Raw genomic sequence first — 16,797 nt, forward strand, 5'->3', positions numbered from 1 at the left:
AAAAAGGTGTAAAGCTTTATATCCATCACCACATAGCGGCCCGCAGCAGTCTGCCTGGTCTTCAACCTACCCAGACGCTCCCATGTTACCCCGCTCCTCATCTCCCTTCACTGGCTACCCATCATGGCCCATATCAGATTCAAGACCCTGGTACTGACCTTCTGAGCGGTGAACGGGACTGCACCCGACTACATCAAGGTTCTCCTCCAGCGTTACACCCCCACCCACCACATTAGCTATCTAGATACCCACATGGTGGATTACTGACAAGGTTAAATTTAGGCTCATTGTTATTTCATTAGAAACAAGGAAATGTGTAAGAGAATTTACATTCTGTCTGCTTAACTCAGAGTAGGCCCAAGGCATAAGCGAACTAAGCGGCTGCTTAGGGCCCCCGTGGCCACCAGAGGGCCACCAAGAGCACATGAAATTACACCTTATTTTAAAGATTATATATTTTTTTATGGTAACTACACAAATGCGGAGGGGCCCCCAAATCAATTCTGCTTAAGGCCCAATAAAGGGCCGGCCCTGGTATAACTAGAACCAGCAATGAGTCACAGTCTTAATACATACCACAGACACTGTACTAGTAAGGTAAAATGGCCTGGATTATTCTTCATCGAAATGATTAAAATTAGATTAGAATTCTTTTATCAGTATATTTTGCATCCTTTGCAGTCGCTAAAGGACCCACTTTTTCAAATATATTTTACTGAAACAACATGGAAGAATTTATTTCAAAGGCTACACAGGCCATGTGTTTTCAAACTTAATTTGGATGCAGACATTTTTTATGTGCTTTATTGACCTGTGTAAACTAATTTCCATGTAAAAAGTGGTGCAACATTAGACAACATTTCTACCTCCTACAACAAATCCATAAGCCATGACGTTTTAAGATTGTTTATTTTTATTTTTTTTAAACCTCAAAATATCACTAGTAAACCATATTTTATGAAACATAGCAATGTTTAGGCATAGGGTCTTCGGGTTAGTGTCTATTCCGCTTCTTTTGCCTGATTGTAAGAAATTAAAAAACAGGGAATTATTGTATTGAATTTTTATACTTGACAAATGGTCTGACAAAACATTGTAATGCATTTGTTTCTTGTCTAAACCCTTGGTGTGGCATCAGGAGATCTTTACCTTTCCAGAGTCACGACTCTTGGTTCTGAGCTTGTTGACCTGAGACTCAGCAATGTCAGCACGCTCTTCAGCCTCCTCCAGCTCATGCTGAACCTTCCTGAACTTGGACATGTGGGAGTTGGACTGCTCCTCCTGGGATAAATTCATTTTGAAAAGATTTCTTAAAAACTTTGGAAATGTGCTTACTGCAGCGATCATTTAGACAAGAAAAATACCATTGGTAAAGCCATAGAAATATACACCGAAAGCTAGGAAAGCTTTATTTTGCATAATCAAGGCTCAAATAAGTTATTAGACTTACCGCTTCCTCAGCCTGTCTCTTGTAAGCCTTCACTTTAAGCTGCAGCTTATCCACCAGGTCCTGAAGTCTGGTTACATTCTTCTTATCCTCCTCAGTCTGACGCAGAGAGGAAATCTTAATTATTTCTAATTACACACACTGATGATTTTTTAAATATGCAGATTTTATAAATATGCTCAGTGTATTGAGTGTGTTGTTATATTACCTGGTATGTCAGCTCTTTGACTCTGCGCTCATACTTGCGGACTCCCTTGACTGCATCTACACCTCTCCTCTGTTCAGCCTCAACCTCTGTCTCCAGCTCACGCACCTGGGTGGAGAACAGGAGCGCATGGTGAATCCATCACTCCCATGCTAAAAGGTCTTTATTAACAGCATTATACCGGGAAAACATGTCTTAGAATATTTGACCTTTCTCAAGGCAACAGGGATCATTTTACGTTTGCAAACTTACTCTGGACTCCAGTTTCTGGAGCTGCTTCTTGCCACCCTTCATGGCTAGGTTCTCTGCTTCATCCAGACGGTGCTGCAGGTCCTTGACTGTCACTTCAAGATTCTTCTTCATCCTCTCAAGGTGAGAGCTGGTGTCCTGCTCCTTCTTCAGCTCTTCTGCCATCATGGCCGCCTGCAACAACAGAATACAGCTTGGTTGAACTGAGGAACTGTACATACACATAGTATATTGTACCGAGTTACATGAACAAAAATGATTTTACAGTACAGAATTATATTATCTAGACCATATACTGGTGGAATGACCCAACAAACAAAGCCCTGTGAGAACTGAACTGCGTAAGAATCAGCACCATCTAACACGTTTCTGCATTCTACTTAGATGGATCAGTGGGGGTCGACACTAGAATTATGAACACAATCACTAGAACATGGCCACAAGGTGGAAAGTATGCTACCATAGGGGTAGGCTACTGTATGATTATATGGTGGTTCCATATTGCTTTGATATGGCCTTAATGATGGTGTAAGTAAAGTAGTGTCTTAATAGTGACTGTACTGTGATACTTAGTTAGCCAGACACACATCAGTGATGGCCTTCTTGGCCTTCTCCTCAGCATTTCTGGCCTCCTGGACAATGTCGTCCACCTCTCCCTGCACCTGAACCAGGTCAGTCTCAAGCTTCTTCTTGGTGTTCAACAGGCTGGTGTTCTGGAAGAGAGTACACGTGGATATTAGCAAAGCAAAACCTTTGCTGTGAATGTTATGTAACAATGTGTTTATGTGTATGTGTGTTTGTGTGTGCTGTCCACACCTGGGAATGCAGAAGTCCCACTCTCTCGCTGGCGTCCACCAGCTCCTGCTCGGCCACTTTGCGGCCTCTCTCTGTCTGCTCCAGACCCACTCTCAGCTCTTCAATCTCAGCCACCATCAGACCATTTCTACGTTCCACCATGGCAGCCTGTTCCTTCATGTCGTCTGCGGCCCGGACGGCATCATCCAGGTGCAACTGGGCATCCTAGAAACACCACAGAGTGTAGAGAGGAATGAGAAAATGCTGCTGTGCACAGTATTTCTTAAACCGTCCTCTACTGCTTCAGCAGTACTGTTTGTACTGGAAGGTGTACTGTTTTTTGTAAGGATGATATTATGAATTTCCCTTATATATACATGCACCCATGTTTTCCAAAACAAAACAAATATGATCTGAGATGGATATTTGAGCCCCCATTTTGAGTCTAGATCTGCGGTAATGGTCTGAAGTAAGTATTAATGTAGTTCACGGCAGTCTACTCATCACTATGGTCAACATTCACAGTACCTTGAGCTGCCCCTGAACATTCCTCAGCTGCTTCTGGGACTCAGCAGCCTGGCGGTTAGCATGGCTCAGCTGGATCTCCATCTCATTCAGGTCTCCCTCCATCTTCTTCTTGATTCTCAGAGCATCATTCCTGCTGCGGACCTCAGAGTCCAGGGTGCTCTGCATGGAGTCCAGCACTCTCTGGCTGTTCCTCTTGATCTGCTCCATCTCCTCATCCTTCTCTGCCAGCTTTCTGTCCACCTCACCCTTGATCTGGTTCAGCTCCAGCTGCACACGCAGAATCTTGGACTCTTCATGCTCCAGTGTTCCCTAAATAAAGGAATGTTTTAGAAAATGTAATTCTTAATTGTGGTAATCCTTAGAATGTATATAATTTCCACTTCATTACGGATATTGTGGAGTTTGTACCTCAGCCTCCTCCAGAGCTGTCTGGATCTCAGACTTCTCTGTCTCCACTGTCTTCCTGGCCTTCTCCAGCTCATGGATGCTTTTGCCAGTCTCACCGATCTGCTCGGTCAGGTCAGAGATCTCCTCTGTGGTTTGAAACAGAAGCTTGTTAAATTAGCAAGCTTAGTCAACTGGATCCAACACGAGTTCAACAGGAAACTGTTTTCCCCCAGTTGATGGTTCTGTAAATCAACTAACCCCGGTATAATGAGATTTACATTACATTTACATTTCTTCATTTAGCAGACGCTTTTATCCAAAGCGACTTCCAAGAGAGAGCTTTACAAAAGTGCATAGGTCACTGATCATAACAACGAGATAGCCCCAACATTGCGGGTAACCAAAACATGAAGCATACGTTGTGAAAATCCAAATAAATGCCAAAGGCCAGAACCATAAGAGCATGTAGTTCGGAGATGGTGAAATAGGAAATAATTCTCTCTTTTAAATTATACAAAACACCCCACACTACATTTATCTCACGTTGCAAGTTCTTGTTTTCTCTCTTCAGAGTCTCAAGTTGGTCAAGAGCCTCCTCATAGGAGTTCTTCATCTTAAAGAGCTCTGTGCTGAGAGAACGAGCCTCCTTCTGAGCTCCCTCCAGCTCAGCCTGGCCCTCCTCATACTTCTGCTTCCACTCTGCAAGAACCTAGGAGGAAGCACACACAAAAGTAGCCTTTAACAATGTTCCACACTTACAATTACATCAACACCTAGACCTGGGACAATAATTTTCACCTTGTCAAAGTTTCTCTGCTTCTTATCCAGGTTTGCAGCCAGGCCATTGGCTCTTTCAACATCAATCATGAGGTCCTCCACCTCTCCCTGCAGCCTCTGCTTGGTCTTCTCCAGAGAGGCACACTTGGAGTTGGTGGCCTCGATGGTCTCCTCAGCTTCCTGGAGACGCTGAGCCAGCTTCTTTCTGTTGACACAAGTATCACAATGGTGTTCTGTCCTGAGTTCAAACTTGGAGTGGTTGACAGTAACTTTATATTGGGGTACTATGAATTACTATCAACTTTGTGTATTGCGAGCTTAGGGAATACTATTAAATGTTTTTAACTTACTTGGCCTCTTCCAGCTCCTCTGTCCTCTGGATGGCATCAGTTTCATACTTGGTTCTCCACTGAGCCACCTCAGAGTTAGCCTTGGACATGCCACGTTGTAGCTCTGCCTTGGCCTCCTGTTCCTCCTCAAACTGCTCTCTCAGCAGGTCACAGTCGTGGCGGGCAGATTGGACACCATGGGCCAGTGCGTTCTTAGCCTGAGAGGAAAATAATTGAAGATGTGGGTGAAGTAGTAAGGGACCAAAAAAGAGTATTTGCAAACCACTGTACTGTAAAACTGTCATAGGGTTTCTTTAGTTGTTTTACCTTGACCTCCTCCTCAACATGCCTCTTGAGCTCCTCAATCTGCTGGGTGTAGGCCTGCTTGCCTCTGGTCAACTGGGACACCAGGGCTTCCTTCTCCTCCAGCTGGCGACCAAACTCACCTGTGGGGAATTAAGGAAGCTCTTTCTTAAGTCTGATTCTCTATTATACTTGTTTTGATTGTTTTCAATATACACCTTGTATAACATATTTCTGCATGTAGGCCTTTGAACAAATATGTCCCGTACCGTTCTCAGTGAGGAGTCGGGCTCTCTGTCCACTGATGTCATTGACCTGGCGAACATTCTCATCGTTCTTGGTCTTGATCTCACTGAGCTGGTCCTCAAGGGTACGGCACATCTTCTCCAGATTGCCCTGTGGAACAAACATCATGTTTCAATCACATAGATTTAGAATTACAAAACGTGCCTTTAAGAGGGAATTTAGAATCAGTAAAAGGTGAACATAAAAAGGCTTTCCACAAACCTTGGTAACCCACTCTAAAACCTTTTGCTTACTTGGTTACAGTTTTACATATATTCTATCTTCTGTTTAGGTCTATTTGTATCACTGACCTTAGCCTTAGCAACTGCCTCCATGTTAGAAGAAAGGTCATCAATCTCCATCTTGTATTCACTCTTCTCTTTCTCCAGCTTCTGTTTGACGCGCTGCAGGTTGTCGATCTGCTCTCCCAGCTCTGCCACACTGTCAGCCTGCTTCTTCCTCAGGGCTGAGGCTGTGGACTCATGCTGCAGGGTGGACTCCTCCAGGTCACGTCTCAGCTTCTGGAACTCAGCCTCTCGCTTCTTGTTCATCTCAATCTGAGCAGATGTGGCGCCTCCAGCCTCCTCCAGCCTCTCACTGATCTCCTCAAGTTCCCTGGACAGATCGGCCCTCTGCTTCTCCACCTTGGCCCTGGCAGCACGCTCAGCCTCAATCTCCTCTTCCAGCTCTTCAATACGAGCCTACAGTTGAAAAAAACATTTAGCATCAAAGTCTCAAAATTCTGGCCCACATACGAGAGGAAAAGGACTAAATAGACAAGGTGGATTTTAAACACAAGCAAGTCCAATATCATCAAGGCAAAAACAGGAAATGTTACTTGTTTAGCAACTACAGCGCACCTGGAGCTCTTTGATCTTCTTCTGCAGCTGGGCACTCAGAGACTGCTCATCCTCAACCTTGCTGAGGAGCTGGCTGGTCTCAAAGTCCTTCCTTTAGTGCACACATTAATCCATGTCAGTTTTTGGTTTTGTGTCATTGAGTGGAAATTTAAATTGTAAAGCACATCCATAATTTTTCTGTCAAGTATGTCAAAACAAAAGCCTTGTTATCCCTAATGATAAAGATATTCAATTAAGTAATATATAAGTTATCTGATTAGTATAATTAGAAACAAATCTCAGTTTCATAGGTCTTTATTATTGCATTACTTCAAGGTGAATAATATGAATAATAAATGTAAAATGCATGACCTGTAGATGGGGTTGAACATTGGAGGTCGAAATTATTATATTGAAGTGTAAATTCAATGTAAGAATTGCTGGAGTAAATGAAATCAATATGATGTCAAGAATGTCTCTAATGGTTATACAATACTTACTTCTTGATCTTTTCATCTGACTGCTGCTTGTCGTTCTCCAGGTCCATTATGGACTCCTGGGCCAGTTTCAGGTCTCCCTCCAGCTTTCTCTTGCCTCTCTCCAGGTCCATACGGAGCTTCTTCTCTTGCTCCAGAGAACCTTCAAGCTAGAGGACAAAACACATTTCCCATAATTAAGTTTGATGTTAACAGCTATTTATTCCTAACACGTTATATTAGTCAGTTGTCCTACTGAATCCCTAAAACTAATTTATTATATGAGATTAAATTCAATACCAATAGAGGCAAAGTTGGATAAAACCCCAAATTGTGCACAAAAAGTTAACTTTACTCACATCATCAACTTGTTGTTCCAGCTTGGTCTTGGCCTTGGTCAGAGTGTTGACTTTGTCCTCCTCGGCCTGCAGGTCATCCAGTGTCTGCTGGTGGGCCTCTTGCAGGGCTTTCTTCTCCTTGGTCAGCTTGGCAACACTCTCATCTTGAGATGCCATCTCCTCAGTCAGGTTTTTAACCTGCACAAGACAAAGTTAGTTCAAGTGAAAACAATTGTTTGGTGCTTTTGAACAAAATACTGCTTGGATATTGGTGAGATGTTGATACCTTGTTCTCTGTGGCATGTTTCTCCTTCTCCACTTTGGCCAGGGTAAGCTCCAGATCATCAATGTCCTTCTTCAGCTCAGAGCACTCATCCTCCAGCTTCCTCTTCTTGGCGGTCAGCTCAGCATTGATCTCCTCTTCATCCTCCAGTCTTTCTGTTGTCTCTTTGAGTTTAGCCTCCAGCTGGATCTTGCTCTTGATCAGACCCTCACATCTCTCCTCAGCATCATTCAGACCTTCTGATTCCTGAGAAAATAACAGAGGTTAATTAGACTTGAATGTGGTGTGTGTGTGTGTGTGTGTGTGTGTGTGTGTGTGTGTGTGGCTCACTCACAGATGCAACTTGGAGAGCCAAGTCATTCTTCTCCTGCATGAGGGACACCATTTTCTCCTCCAGCTCCTTCTTGCGAGCCTCAGCCTTGGTAAGATTAACTTTACATTTCTCATAGTCCTCTTTCATGTTGGCCAGCTCCTTCTCTGTCTCAGCACTTTGCAGGAGAGGCTTGATTTTGTAGTAAACCTTCATCCATGGCCAGTGTTTCACATTCATGAATGAGCGGACATTGTACTGGATGGTGTAGATAGACTCTCTGATAATGAGAGATAGACACAGTAATTGATTAGCGCGATACAAATTATGCAATGTAATTGCATAATTTTACCCTAACCCTAACCCATTCCTACATGTAAAGTCTATCATTCCATCAAGCCCATGATAGCCATCATTCCAAGATTACAAGTTTACATCATTATTCTAACAATAGCTTAATAGTAAAACAAAATGTATCGCTCCCTAAAAACAAGATTTGAATGCACTTGAATCCATATTTTTCATGTTATCATCTCCATCTCACCTCCTCTCCATCATCTTGGTAAACTCCTTCCTCATCACGTATCCACGGGCAAGAGCCTGTGTCATGGTTACCAGAGTAGCAAGCTTCTCATCTCTCATCTCCTCAAGGACACCAAGCAGACCAGCTTTGAAGAACACCTGAGACACAGGTATAAAACAAAACTTAAATAAACAACATAAACACTTCCAGTGTTAACATATTGCTATCTAAGTAGAAAGCAAAGTGTTGTATGATGTTAGGATCAAATAAATGCCAATGAAATTACTTGCTGAGGATTTATAATACAATACCTTTCTCATATGTAGTCATATTTTAGTCTCATATTATTAAGATTGTTGGATTGTTCTTGAAAACTTTCAACTGCATTTTGAATGTTTACCAGGTAAATGAGATATTTAATAGCCTCTGTAGGTCACAAACATGAGTTGCCAGTATCCCATCATCAATAGTGTATGGTATGTTACCTTGGTGTGTCCAAACTTGTACTCCTCATGGTTCACATCAATTGACCCAAGCAGCTTCTCAGAAGCCTTCTTGTTATCCATGAACTGGCCTTCGGGGATTACACCGGCATTCAATACTTTGTATCTGAACAGGGAGAAATGTGTTTTATTAATTGATATGTTGTTATCTATCTCCCATATCTTTGTTGCATTAGTGTGTAACATTACTGTTACGTCTGGACCAGCGACTCCACGTCGACGCTCGGATTCACCAGAGTACTAGTGGCAGCGCTGTCCAGTGCCGATTACGCGCCATTGCGCACACCTATGTTTCTATTCTTCACCTGTTTCTGATTATCGTTAGTAAAGCATATAACCTGGGTTTTACTTTTCCTTGGTTGTCGGTTATTATGCGTTACACTTTTCTGACGTATCTAGTGTCAGATGTTTTTTGTTATTCTGAGTTTTGTGCCTCCGTTGTTGTAATTCCCTGGAGGGTTATTAAAAGAACCATCGAATCTGCATTTGCCCTGTCATTCCTGCAAATACCGTAACAATTACCTCTGCTTGAAGTCAGCATAGAGGATTCTGCTGGGGAAGCCCTTTGTGCAAATCCTAATACCCTCCAGCACACCATTACACCTCAGCTGGTGGATAACCAGGAAGTTCTCCATGAGACCTGGATGAAACATTTAGGGTCAGCTTTTTACTTTGTGGAACTTAATCATAGAAATAATCGTAGAAATAATAATCAAATGAATGTACTCTATGTTTAAAGTAGTAATGACTTAAGATAAATAATACGTAAAACAATATGTTTTACCTGGAGTCTTTGACTCATTGGGGATCAGACAACGCACAAAATGAGGGTGGGTGCTCCTCAAGTTGGTCATCAGCTTGCCCAAGTTCTCCTGTAAGGTTGTTATAAAGCATTGTTACTCTCAGATAATATTAATAATAAAGCTAAAATGCTTACTAATATTAAAGTACAATCACAACATGAAACTCTCGCAAATGATATATTTTTAAAAACCTCACTCACTCTGAACTGAGAGGACACAGTCTGCATGGAACCTCCCTTCTTCTTGCCTCCTTTCTTTGTGGTATCTGTTATAGGAGTGTCAGGAGTTAGACAGCATGATAAATGAAATTGTCTTGTTGCTTGAACGATACTGTTAATTTATTAACAAATCATGTTAATATGTTCAATGTATAAACCTGTGTGTTTGTAATCTAATTCAACCATACTAACCCTCAGGTGGAGCAGCAACATAGAGCGCGGCCAACAGTTTGGTTGAGGACTTTCCATACAGCTGAAGCACAGAGTCGTTCAGGGGGTCCTTGTTCTTGTCCAGCCAGCCAGTGATATTGTAGTCCACTGTACCAGCATAGTGGACCAGGGAGAAGTGGGCCTCGGCCTTGCCCTTTGCTGGTTTAGGCTTCTCAAATGCCTTAGTCTTTCCAAGATGTTGGTCATACAGCTTGTTCTTGAAGGAAGTGTCTGAAGCCTTGGGGAACATGCACTCCTCTTCAAGGATGGAGAAAATGCCCATTGGCTGTGTAGAAATATAAAGTGATCAGTCAAATATACTGTGTATAAGAAGAATGAGCCGAAACATGTGTGAACAACCTTGTATCCTTGGCAGGTATGAAACATCCACAGTTTTTACAGACACCTCACCTTCTCAATAAGCTCAATGCAGGCAGCCAAGTCCATGCCAAAGTCAATGAAAGCCCAGACAATGCCCTCCTTCTTGTACTCCTCTTGCTCCAGGACGAACATGGTGTGGTTGAAGAACTGTTGCAGTTTCTCATTGGTGAAGTTGATGCACAGCTGCTCCATGCTGTTGTACTGTAGATTTGCAAAGTTTGGCAGAACTTTATTGAGCGATCCCACCATACTGTATGTATTTCTTACTTTATCTGAACCTCTAAATCAAATCATTAAAATAGAGTAGATACTATCTGTATAGTTTAATGACACACGAAAGAAACCAATTTTGAAATTATTTCTAATAATCTTTCAAATATTGCCATAATGACCAATTTCAAACTCACGTCAAAGATCTCAAAACCAGCAATGTCAAGCACACCGATGTAGTAGTTCCTTGGCTGCTTGGTGTCCAACATCTGATTGATGCGGACGACCATCCACAAGAACATCCTCTCATAGATGGACTTGGCCAGAGCACTCACTGAATTGTTCACCTGTGTAACATTACATAATACAAAATGTTGGTTCCACTTAAACATTGATTTCATTTTATGAATTGTTTTTTACACGTAATAATTGAAAACACTATGCTAAAATGAATATTACAATCAAACTTTATTTCTTAACAGCATGTCATTTACAAAAATAGCTCTGATGCTTTTTAAAGCCTTACCTGAGGCACTGTCTGACCCTTGGTCACATACTCATTGCCGACCTTCACTCTGGGGTAGCACAGGGCTTTCAGCATTTCAGCTGAGTTCAGACCCAGAAGGTAGCCGATTTTATCAGCCACTGGGGGAGAAAAAGGAGCAATGTGCATCAGAGTGCAATGTTTATCACAGGAATATAATTAAATGAATGTTCTTTAGAACATCGATACAAACAATTTGGCTTACCCTCTGTGCCATCTGGCTCAGCCTGCTCCTCACGCTGCTTCTGCTTGAAGTGCATGTTTCCATGGTGCATGACAGCACCGGTAAACTTGTAGATGCTCATCTTCTCTTCACCGGTGAAGCCCAAGATGTCAATAGCATCCTGGAGGGGCAAAAAAGTTTACATTAAACCACCAATACATTATAATTTTCAAGTTCAACCCTTTTAGTGACTTACATCTGTGGCATCAAGCTCGACTGTGTCATCAATACTGGCCACAGTGATCTGACCCTGGCTGATCATGGGGTAGTCATAGGGGTTGGTGGTGATAAGCGACATTTCTGTGGAGACAAAACTACAATTATTATCACCCAAGGCATGTGTACATTTTATGTAAAAGGCTGAACCCTCAATGAGTGGACAAAGGAGTAAATGCCATTCAGAACATAATCTCTGCAATGCCTCACCAACAAGCTCAGGTTTGTGGTTGGTCATCATCTGGTAGAAGATGTGATAGCCTCTCTCATCAGGCAGCTGGAAACTTACTCTGGACTTCTCCAGCAGGTCTGTGAGAGACATGGTTGAAAGGATAAAGAAAGATTTGAACAATTTAAATCTCAAGTAAATGGCCATCAACATTTATTTAAAGGATCAACTGGGAAATAATCCAAACCTACTTACAGGTCTCAATGTCAGCACTTGCCAGTTTTCCATTCATGTGGAAGTGAATCCTAATGAATTTACCCTGAAAGAGTGCATAGAGAGGGCTTTTTCAACCTATCTTATTGATTTCTAAGTTAATGTAAAATGTGAAAATAAATATTTTCCCTCCAAACTTACAAAGCGGGATGAGTTGTCATTCCTCACTGTCTTGGCATTACCGTAGGACTCCAGTAGAGGGTTAGCTGCAATGATCTGATCCTCAAGGGAACCCTGAGGGGAGACAAACCAGTTGGTCATTTAGACTTATCACCAATATTCCAAAATAATTCTCTCGTCACTTCGTCTTTAATCATTCACTCCTGGAACGCTTCCCCTAGACTAGGTCTAACCCTGTTTCTATATTATCTTTGAACACCTTTAGTTTAATATGTTTGGTCAGAGTTAACACAGTACCCCCCACTTAAAGTGCAAATGTCATAAATCCTTAACCTCTTAAGTTGCTATATAAGTAACATACTAACAGTCTTATTAATGATATGCTGTATGTAAAACTACGACAGGACTGCTGTCAAGAATGACAACATATTTTGAAGATATAAACTATATTTTAACTACCGTATACGAAGGAAGTATGTTTGTTTCAAATGTGGGGGGACAGATTTTTTTTATAACTGATGATGCAGCCAGTGACTATAATTTTCTTAATAAAAAATGGGAGGATATATTTACAGTTTTCATGTCAAATGAAACATACGCACTTGAACTGTACCATGGAAATACTTTTTTGGGGGGCTGAAAACAATGATGGGTCAACAATTGATGGCATGCACTTTATATGGTGTATATAAGGTCATACCTGCATTTTGCCGGGTACTGGTTCCTTCTTCTTCTCACCTCCAGAAACAGCAATTGTGGCAAAGTACTGGATGACACGTTTGGTGTTTACAGTCTTTCCAGCACCGGATTCTCCACTAGTTTATTAGATGATCAAAATAAAAATTAGTGTGCATGAACTACAATAAGTATTGTCAAGCTTCTTAAGTCATTAATCACAACCATTTTCATATATACATATAAGTATATATATAGTATATACATAAAATATACACTCAGTTAAAGTCTTAAGCTTACGTGATTAGGACTGACTGGTTCTCCTTATCTGAAAGTAAATTGACAAATAAATGAGTCAGAAGTGGTAGGAGAAGCAACTAAGAATATATTCGTCCATCTATTTATGAATTCAGACATCCATCAGTGAGCGTCCATACCAGTCAACATGAACTGATAGGCGTTGTCAGAGACGGAGAAGATGTGGGGTGGAGCCTCCATACGCTTCTTCCCTCTGTAGGCGTTGACCACATCCATGTCATATACAGGGAGCCACTTGTAGGGGTTCACCGTGGCACAGAATAGCCCAGAGTAGGTCTGCATATGAGCAGAGAGTAAAGGGAAATATTTCTATTAGAGTTCAAGTCTACTTTTTCTGAGGGTGTAATTTGCTTCCTTAAGGTGGCTCACGCTATACGTCTGTGTAGTTTTCTTACGTAAATCATCCATGCGGCATAACGCTCTTTGAGGTTATACAGGACAGTAGCTTCACTGAGGTATGTCATCATGGCCATGTCCTCAATCTTATCATATTTAGGAGGGTTCATCTGCAAGATTTCCTCTTCTTTGAAAGTTTTAACCTGAAAGATGATATCAATTACATGCATGAAGCCTACACTAATTGAATAATGTATACATTTTTCAAGTTAATTAAAATCATATTTCATATTTTTTTAAACAGCTTAAATGTGTCAGTTCCATTTCATTCCATGCTAAGTATCCTCTTACCTCCTCAGTGATAAGGACTTTCACATCACACTTCCCGCCATCTCTCTTAACAACCAGACCCTTGAGGTACAACTCCTTGACATCAGGCACATAGCAGGCATTCTTAGAATCAAATGGTGCAGCCTGGGCCTCAAGCCTCTCCCTCTCAGATTTACGAAGGTAAATGGCAGCCTTGCCATATTGGGCCATCTCCGCGTCCGTACTCATGGTGCCGACTCACTGGGGAAAAAAGATATCACTGTTACAAAATCTATTCCTTCTTTTGATTTAAATTATGTTCCCTTTCTAATTAATTCATAATTATCCTGTGGGCCTGCAAGTATAAATGATGAGTGCATTTACTGTATATTACTGTAAAGTAAGTAGGCCTCAGAAGCCTACAAAAGGTGTAGATTAAATCTTTAAAAAATCATACAATAGTAGATATACTGATGGTGCTTTAGCTTTGAGCTGTATACACTCATATGAAGCATCAAACTATGTCTCACCTGTTTTTCCCCTCCCAGATGAAATTGACTCTTAGTTGGTGCTGTAAAATATGTTTGTTTTGAGTTTTTGGAGTAATTTATCCAGAAATAAAACAACCAGAACAACATATACAATATTTACATGTCATTGCTATACCTCCCATCACATTTGAGTGTTACATAGTAAGGATATACATGATGTCATCATATAAATGATTGGCCAACACTGTAAGCCGATATTCAGATAACAAAATTGACCGATGCCGATATTTTGACTTTACATTTCTACAAAGTCAGAACATTTTATAAACATTGTCCTTCTGATGAGGCCTAAAATGTATACCCCATTCAGACATAGGACAAATGACCACAAATTTGATATGGTATACACATTTGATGGACACTGACACGTGAATGAAAAAAAAAAACATAGCCTATTGTAGAAATATGATGGTGCCTTTTCAAACATCACAATTGGTCGCAAGTAATCGGCCATTTTAAAGTAGTCAGCAGATATAAACATTATTTTTTGTGTGGCCAATACCCATTAATGGAAAATGAATCTGTGCATCGGGGAGTCAGGTGGCTGAGCGGTTAGGGAAGCGGGCTAGTAATCAGAAGGTTGCCAGTTCGATTCCCGGCCATGCCAAAATGACGTTGTGTCCTTGGGCAAGGCACTTCACCCTACTTGCCTCGGGGGGTATGTCCCTGTACTTACTGTAAGTCGCTCTGGATAAGAGCGTCTGCTAAATGACTAAAAATGTAAATGTAAAATGTAAAATCCCTGCTACACAACAAACATGATTCACTGTAAATGTTAAATGTTGTTCAAGAACAAAAACATAGTTTTCAACATCCAATATCTTATAGTAAACAAAAGTTTGTCATCCCAAAATAGTATTTCAGTTATGAGACAAAAACGTATTGTATCACATTGTCTGTCTTTACATTCAAAACTCAATCTTACATGTTTGTCCACAATAGTTGACTCATTTTTCTTGGATATGGGCAAGGCAAACCTATATTACGTAACAAGCGTTATGAGTTTTATCTATGTGCCTGATCTCAATAAAAAGGATGTGAAAATAACAAGTATCTTACCCCACAGGTGGAAGTTGTCTGTCCGTGGATGCTGCTCTGTGGGACTCCTTATATCTAGTGGAGAGTGATTAGCAAGCAGAAGCTAATTGTGGACTACTCTCCTAAAGGAAATGGATTAGAGACAAGAGTCTACAGTTTGACTCTTACCCCGTCCCTTGCTTTCCCTCCTTCACTCTGTCTCTATTGCATAATATAGGACATTTCTGAATATATTACGCATTATGTTCAGTTTTCTTGGAGTTGATTTTTTTTTTTATAGCTGGATTTCTCTTAAGTACAGTAAACATTAAAGGCTGTAATGAGTACAGTACTAGATCCAGCTGGATCATTGGCAATCCATATTTATAATTTAATTTTTTTGTTTTACAGCATGCAGTTTGCACACCTTTTGACCAATTTGCTTAATTTGTGTCCTGTTTCATTCTATATCATAGAAATACTTTTTATAGGTTCTCCAGAAAAGGAAAAAACGTGTTTTTATTTGACAGGGAACAATGGGTGTATTATTTCAAATCCAGCGTGAAGAGTATAGAGATAAAATGTCTGGTTACCCACATACATGAGTGAACTGTATGGATTTTATAATAATGACTTTGAAATGTGTCCAGTCTGGTTAACTTTCATTAATCTTCTTCAGTCTACTGAAATCTAACACCTATTTCTTTTGGATAATAAATGATCAAATGACATGATCTACTGATTTAGCAAGCCATAGACATTTACAGTAGGCTTACTATAAATCCAGTTATAAGGAGACAACATGTAAAGATGTCATGCCTGTATTCCAGGTTTCTCTGGTTGGAAATGAATGAACTTCCTCCCAAAGCTTTGATGACATTAACTGAGGCTGAGACCAACCATCTGTGCTGCATGTCTGGCTTGATTACAACTAGCACATATTTGACATGGAAAGGTTGTAAAAATGGTGAAACGATTACAACCACTTAACAAAAAGTGATTCAAGTAAGGGCTAACCAACTCAAAATGTATTATTGCAGTGGGGTGATTAATTGAGCAGTTTTGCATGATTCTTGCATGACCATGCAACATTGTCCAATGGTATGTGAAAGATCTTATTTTAAACCCCAGTAAACGTAAAACGACACATAAGCAATTACTTTGGTAGCTCAAGTAGCGCTGGTAGCTTGGACCAACATACATGTCATATCCCCTAAGTTTAAGTCCAATTTGAGATTCGAGGTGTCAAATGCAATGTCAGGCCAATAAATGGCTTTGATATGCCTCCTATGGAAGGCCAGAGAAGGTTTTGACTTGGCAGACCTTCAGGGCTATTTATCTGACCGGCCACTTGCCAGCATGGTATCAATGTCCCATGTTTGGATATGTTGTGGTGGAAAGGACATATATGGTCACATTGCTTTATTGCCCACCACCTTGACATCACCATGTTGGAAAACAGCTTGACAGTACAAGAAGAAATATACTCATTCAGCAGTGCCACATGAGATGTATCATGTCAGAGATGCCTTATATGCTTGTCGAAGTCAATAATAACCTTGACCTCTGAGTAAAGATGTTTTCTGTCAATGGTAAGAATAATAGGAATAAGAGAAACATTAATATGTTCATATATACATATATGAT

The 16,797-nt window shown here is 40.8% G+C and overlaps 1 protein-coding gene across 2 annotated transcripts; it reads right to left on the bottom strand.

The window, feature by feature from the left end:
• Window positions 1-895: 895 nt before the first annotated feature.
• On the bottom strand, window positions 896-14,133 carry LOC134023026 (myosin heavy chain, fast skeletal muscle-like). Of its 2 annotated transcripts, XM_062464832.1 has the most exons (40): window positions 14,113-14,133; window positions 13,625-13,843; window positions 13,333-13,476; window positions 13,057-13,213; window positions 12,920-12,947; window positions 12,645-12,759; window positions 11,966-12,058; window positions 11,807-11,870; window positions 11,593-11,691; window positions 11,363-11,466; window positions 11,149-11,287; window positions 10,926-11,044; window positions 10,597-10,746; window positions 10,220-10,390; window positions 9,791-10,094; window positions 9,581-9,645; window positions 9,362-9,449; window positions 9,100-9,217; window positions 8,560-8,683; window positions 8,096-8,232; window positions 7,576-7,831; window positions 7,245-7,487; window positions 6,980-7,156; window positions 6,645-6,790; window positions 6,166-6,256; window positions 5,617-6,006; window positions 5,290-5,416; window positions 5,045-5,163; window positions 4,739-4,935; window positions 4,410-4,593; window positions 4,155-4,320; window positions 3,633-3,757; window positions 3,225-3,533; window positions 2,718-2,921; window positions 2,489-2,614; window positions 1,905-2,075; window positions 1,656-1,760; window positions 1,451-1,546; window positions 1,150-1,281; window positions 896-1,019 (listed from the first exon to the last, which is right to left on the bottom strand). In XM_062464832.1, the coding sequence occupies exons 2-40, from the start codon at window positions 13,829-13,831 to the stop codon at window positions 1,002-1,004; spliced, it is 5,808 nt and encodes a 1,935-aa protein (XP_062320816.1). In that variant the 5' UTR covers window positions 13,832-13,843; window positions 14,113-14,133; the 3' UTR covers window positions 896-1,001. The 2 variants fall into 2 exon arrangements, with proteins under 2 accessions (XP_062320816.1, XP_062320815.1); XM_062464831.1 differs by lacking the exons at window positions 896-1,019; window positions 1,150-1,281 and having other exon boundaries at window positions 1,463-1,760; window positions 14,113-14,131.
• Between the last annotated feature and the right edge of the window lie 2,664 nt (window positions 14,134-16,797).

Source organism: Osmerus eperlanus, chromosome 7 (assembly GCF_963692335.1).
Source record: "Osmerus eperlanus chromosome 7, fOsmEpe2.1, whole genome shotgun sequence".
Lineage (NCBI taxonomy): Eukaryota > Metazoa > Chordata > Actinopteri > Osmeriformes > Osmeridae > Osmerus > Osmerus eperlanus.

Coding starts and splice junctions, on each gene's coding strand:
- LOC134023026 (XM_062464832.1), bottom strand. CDS start 13,831: ATGAGTACGGACGCGGAGATGGCCCAATATGGCAAGGCTGCCATTTAC. Junction 11,045..11,148: donor TGAGCCAGATGGCACAGAGG/GTAAGCCAAATT, acceptor TTTCTCCCCCAG/TGGCTGATAAAATCGGCTAC. Junction 4,594..4,738: donor GAGGAGCTGGAAGAGGCCAA/GTAAGTTAAAAA, acceptor TTGTGTCAACAG/AAAGAAGCTGGCTCAGCGTC.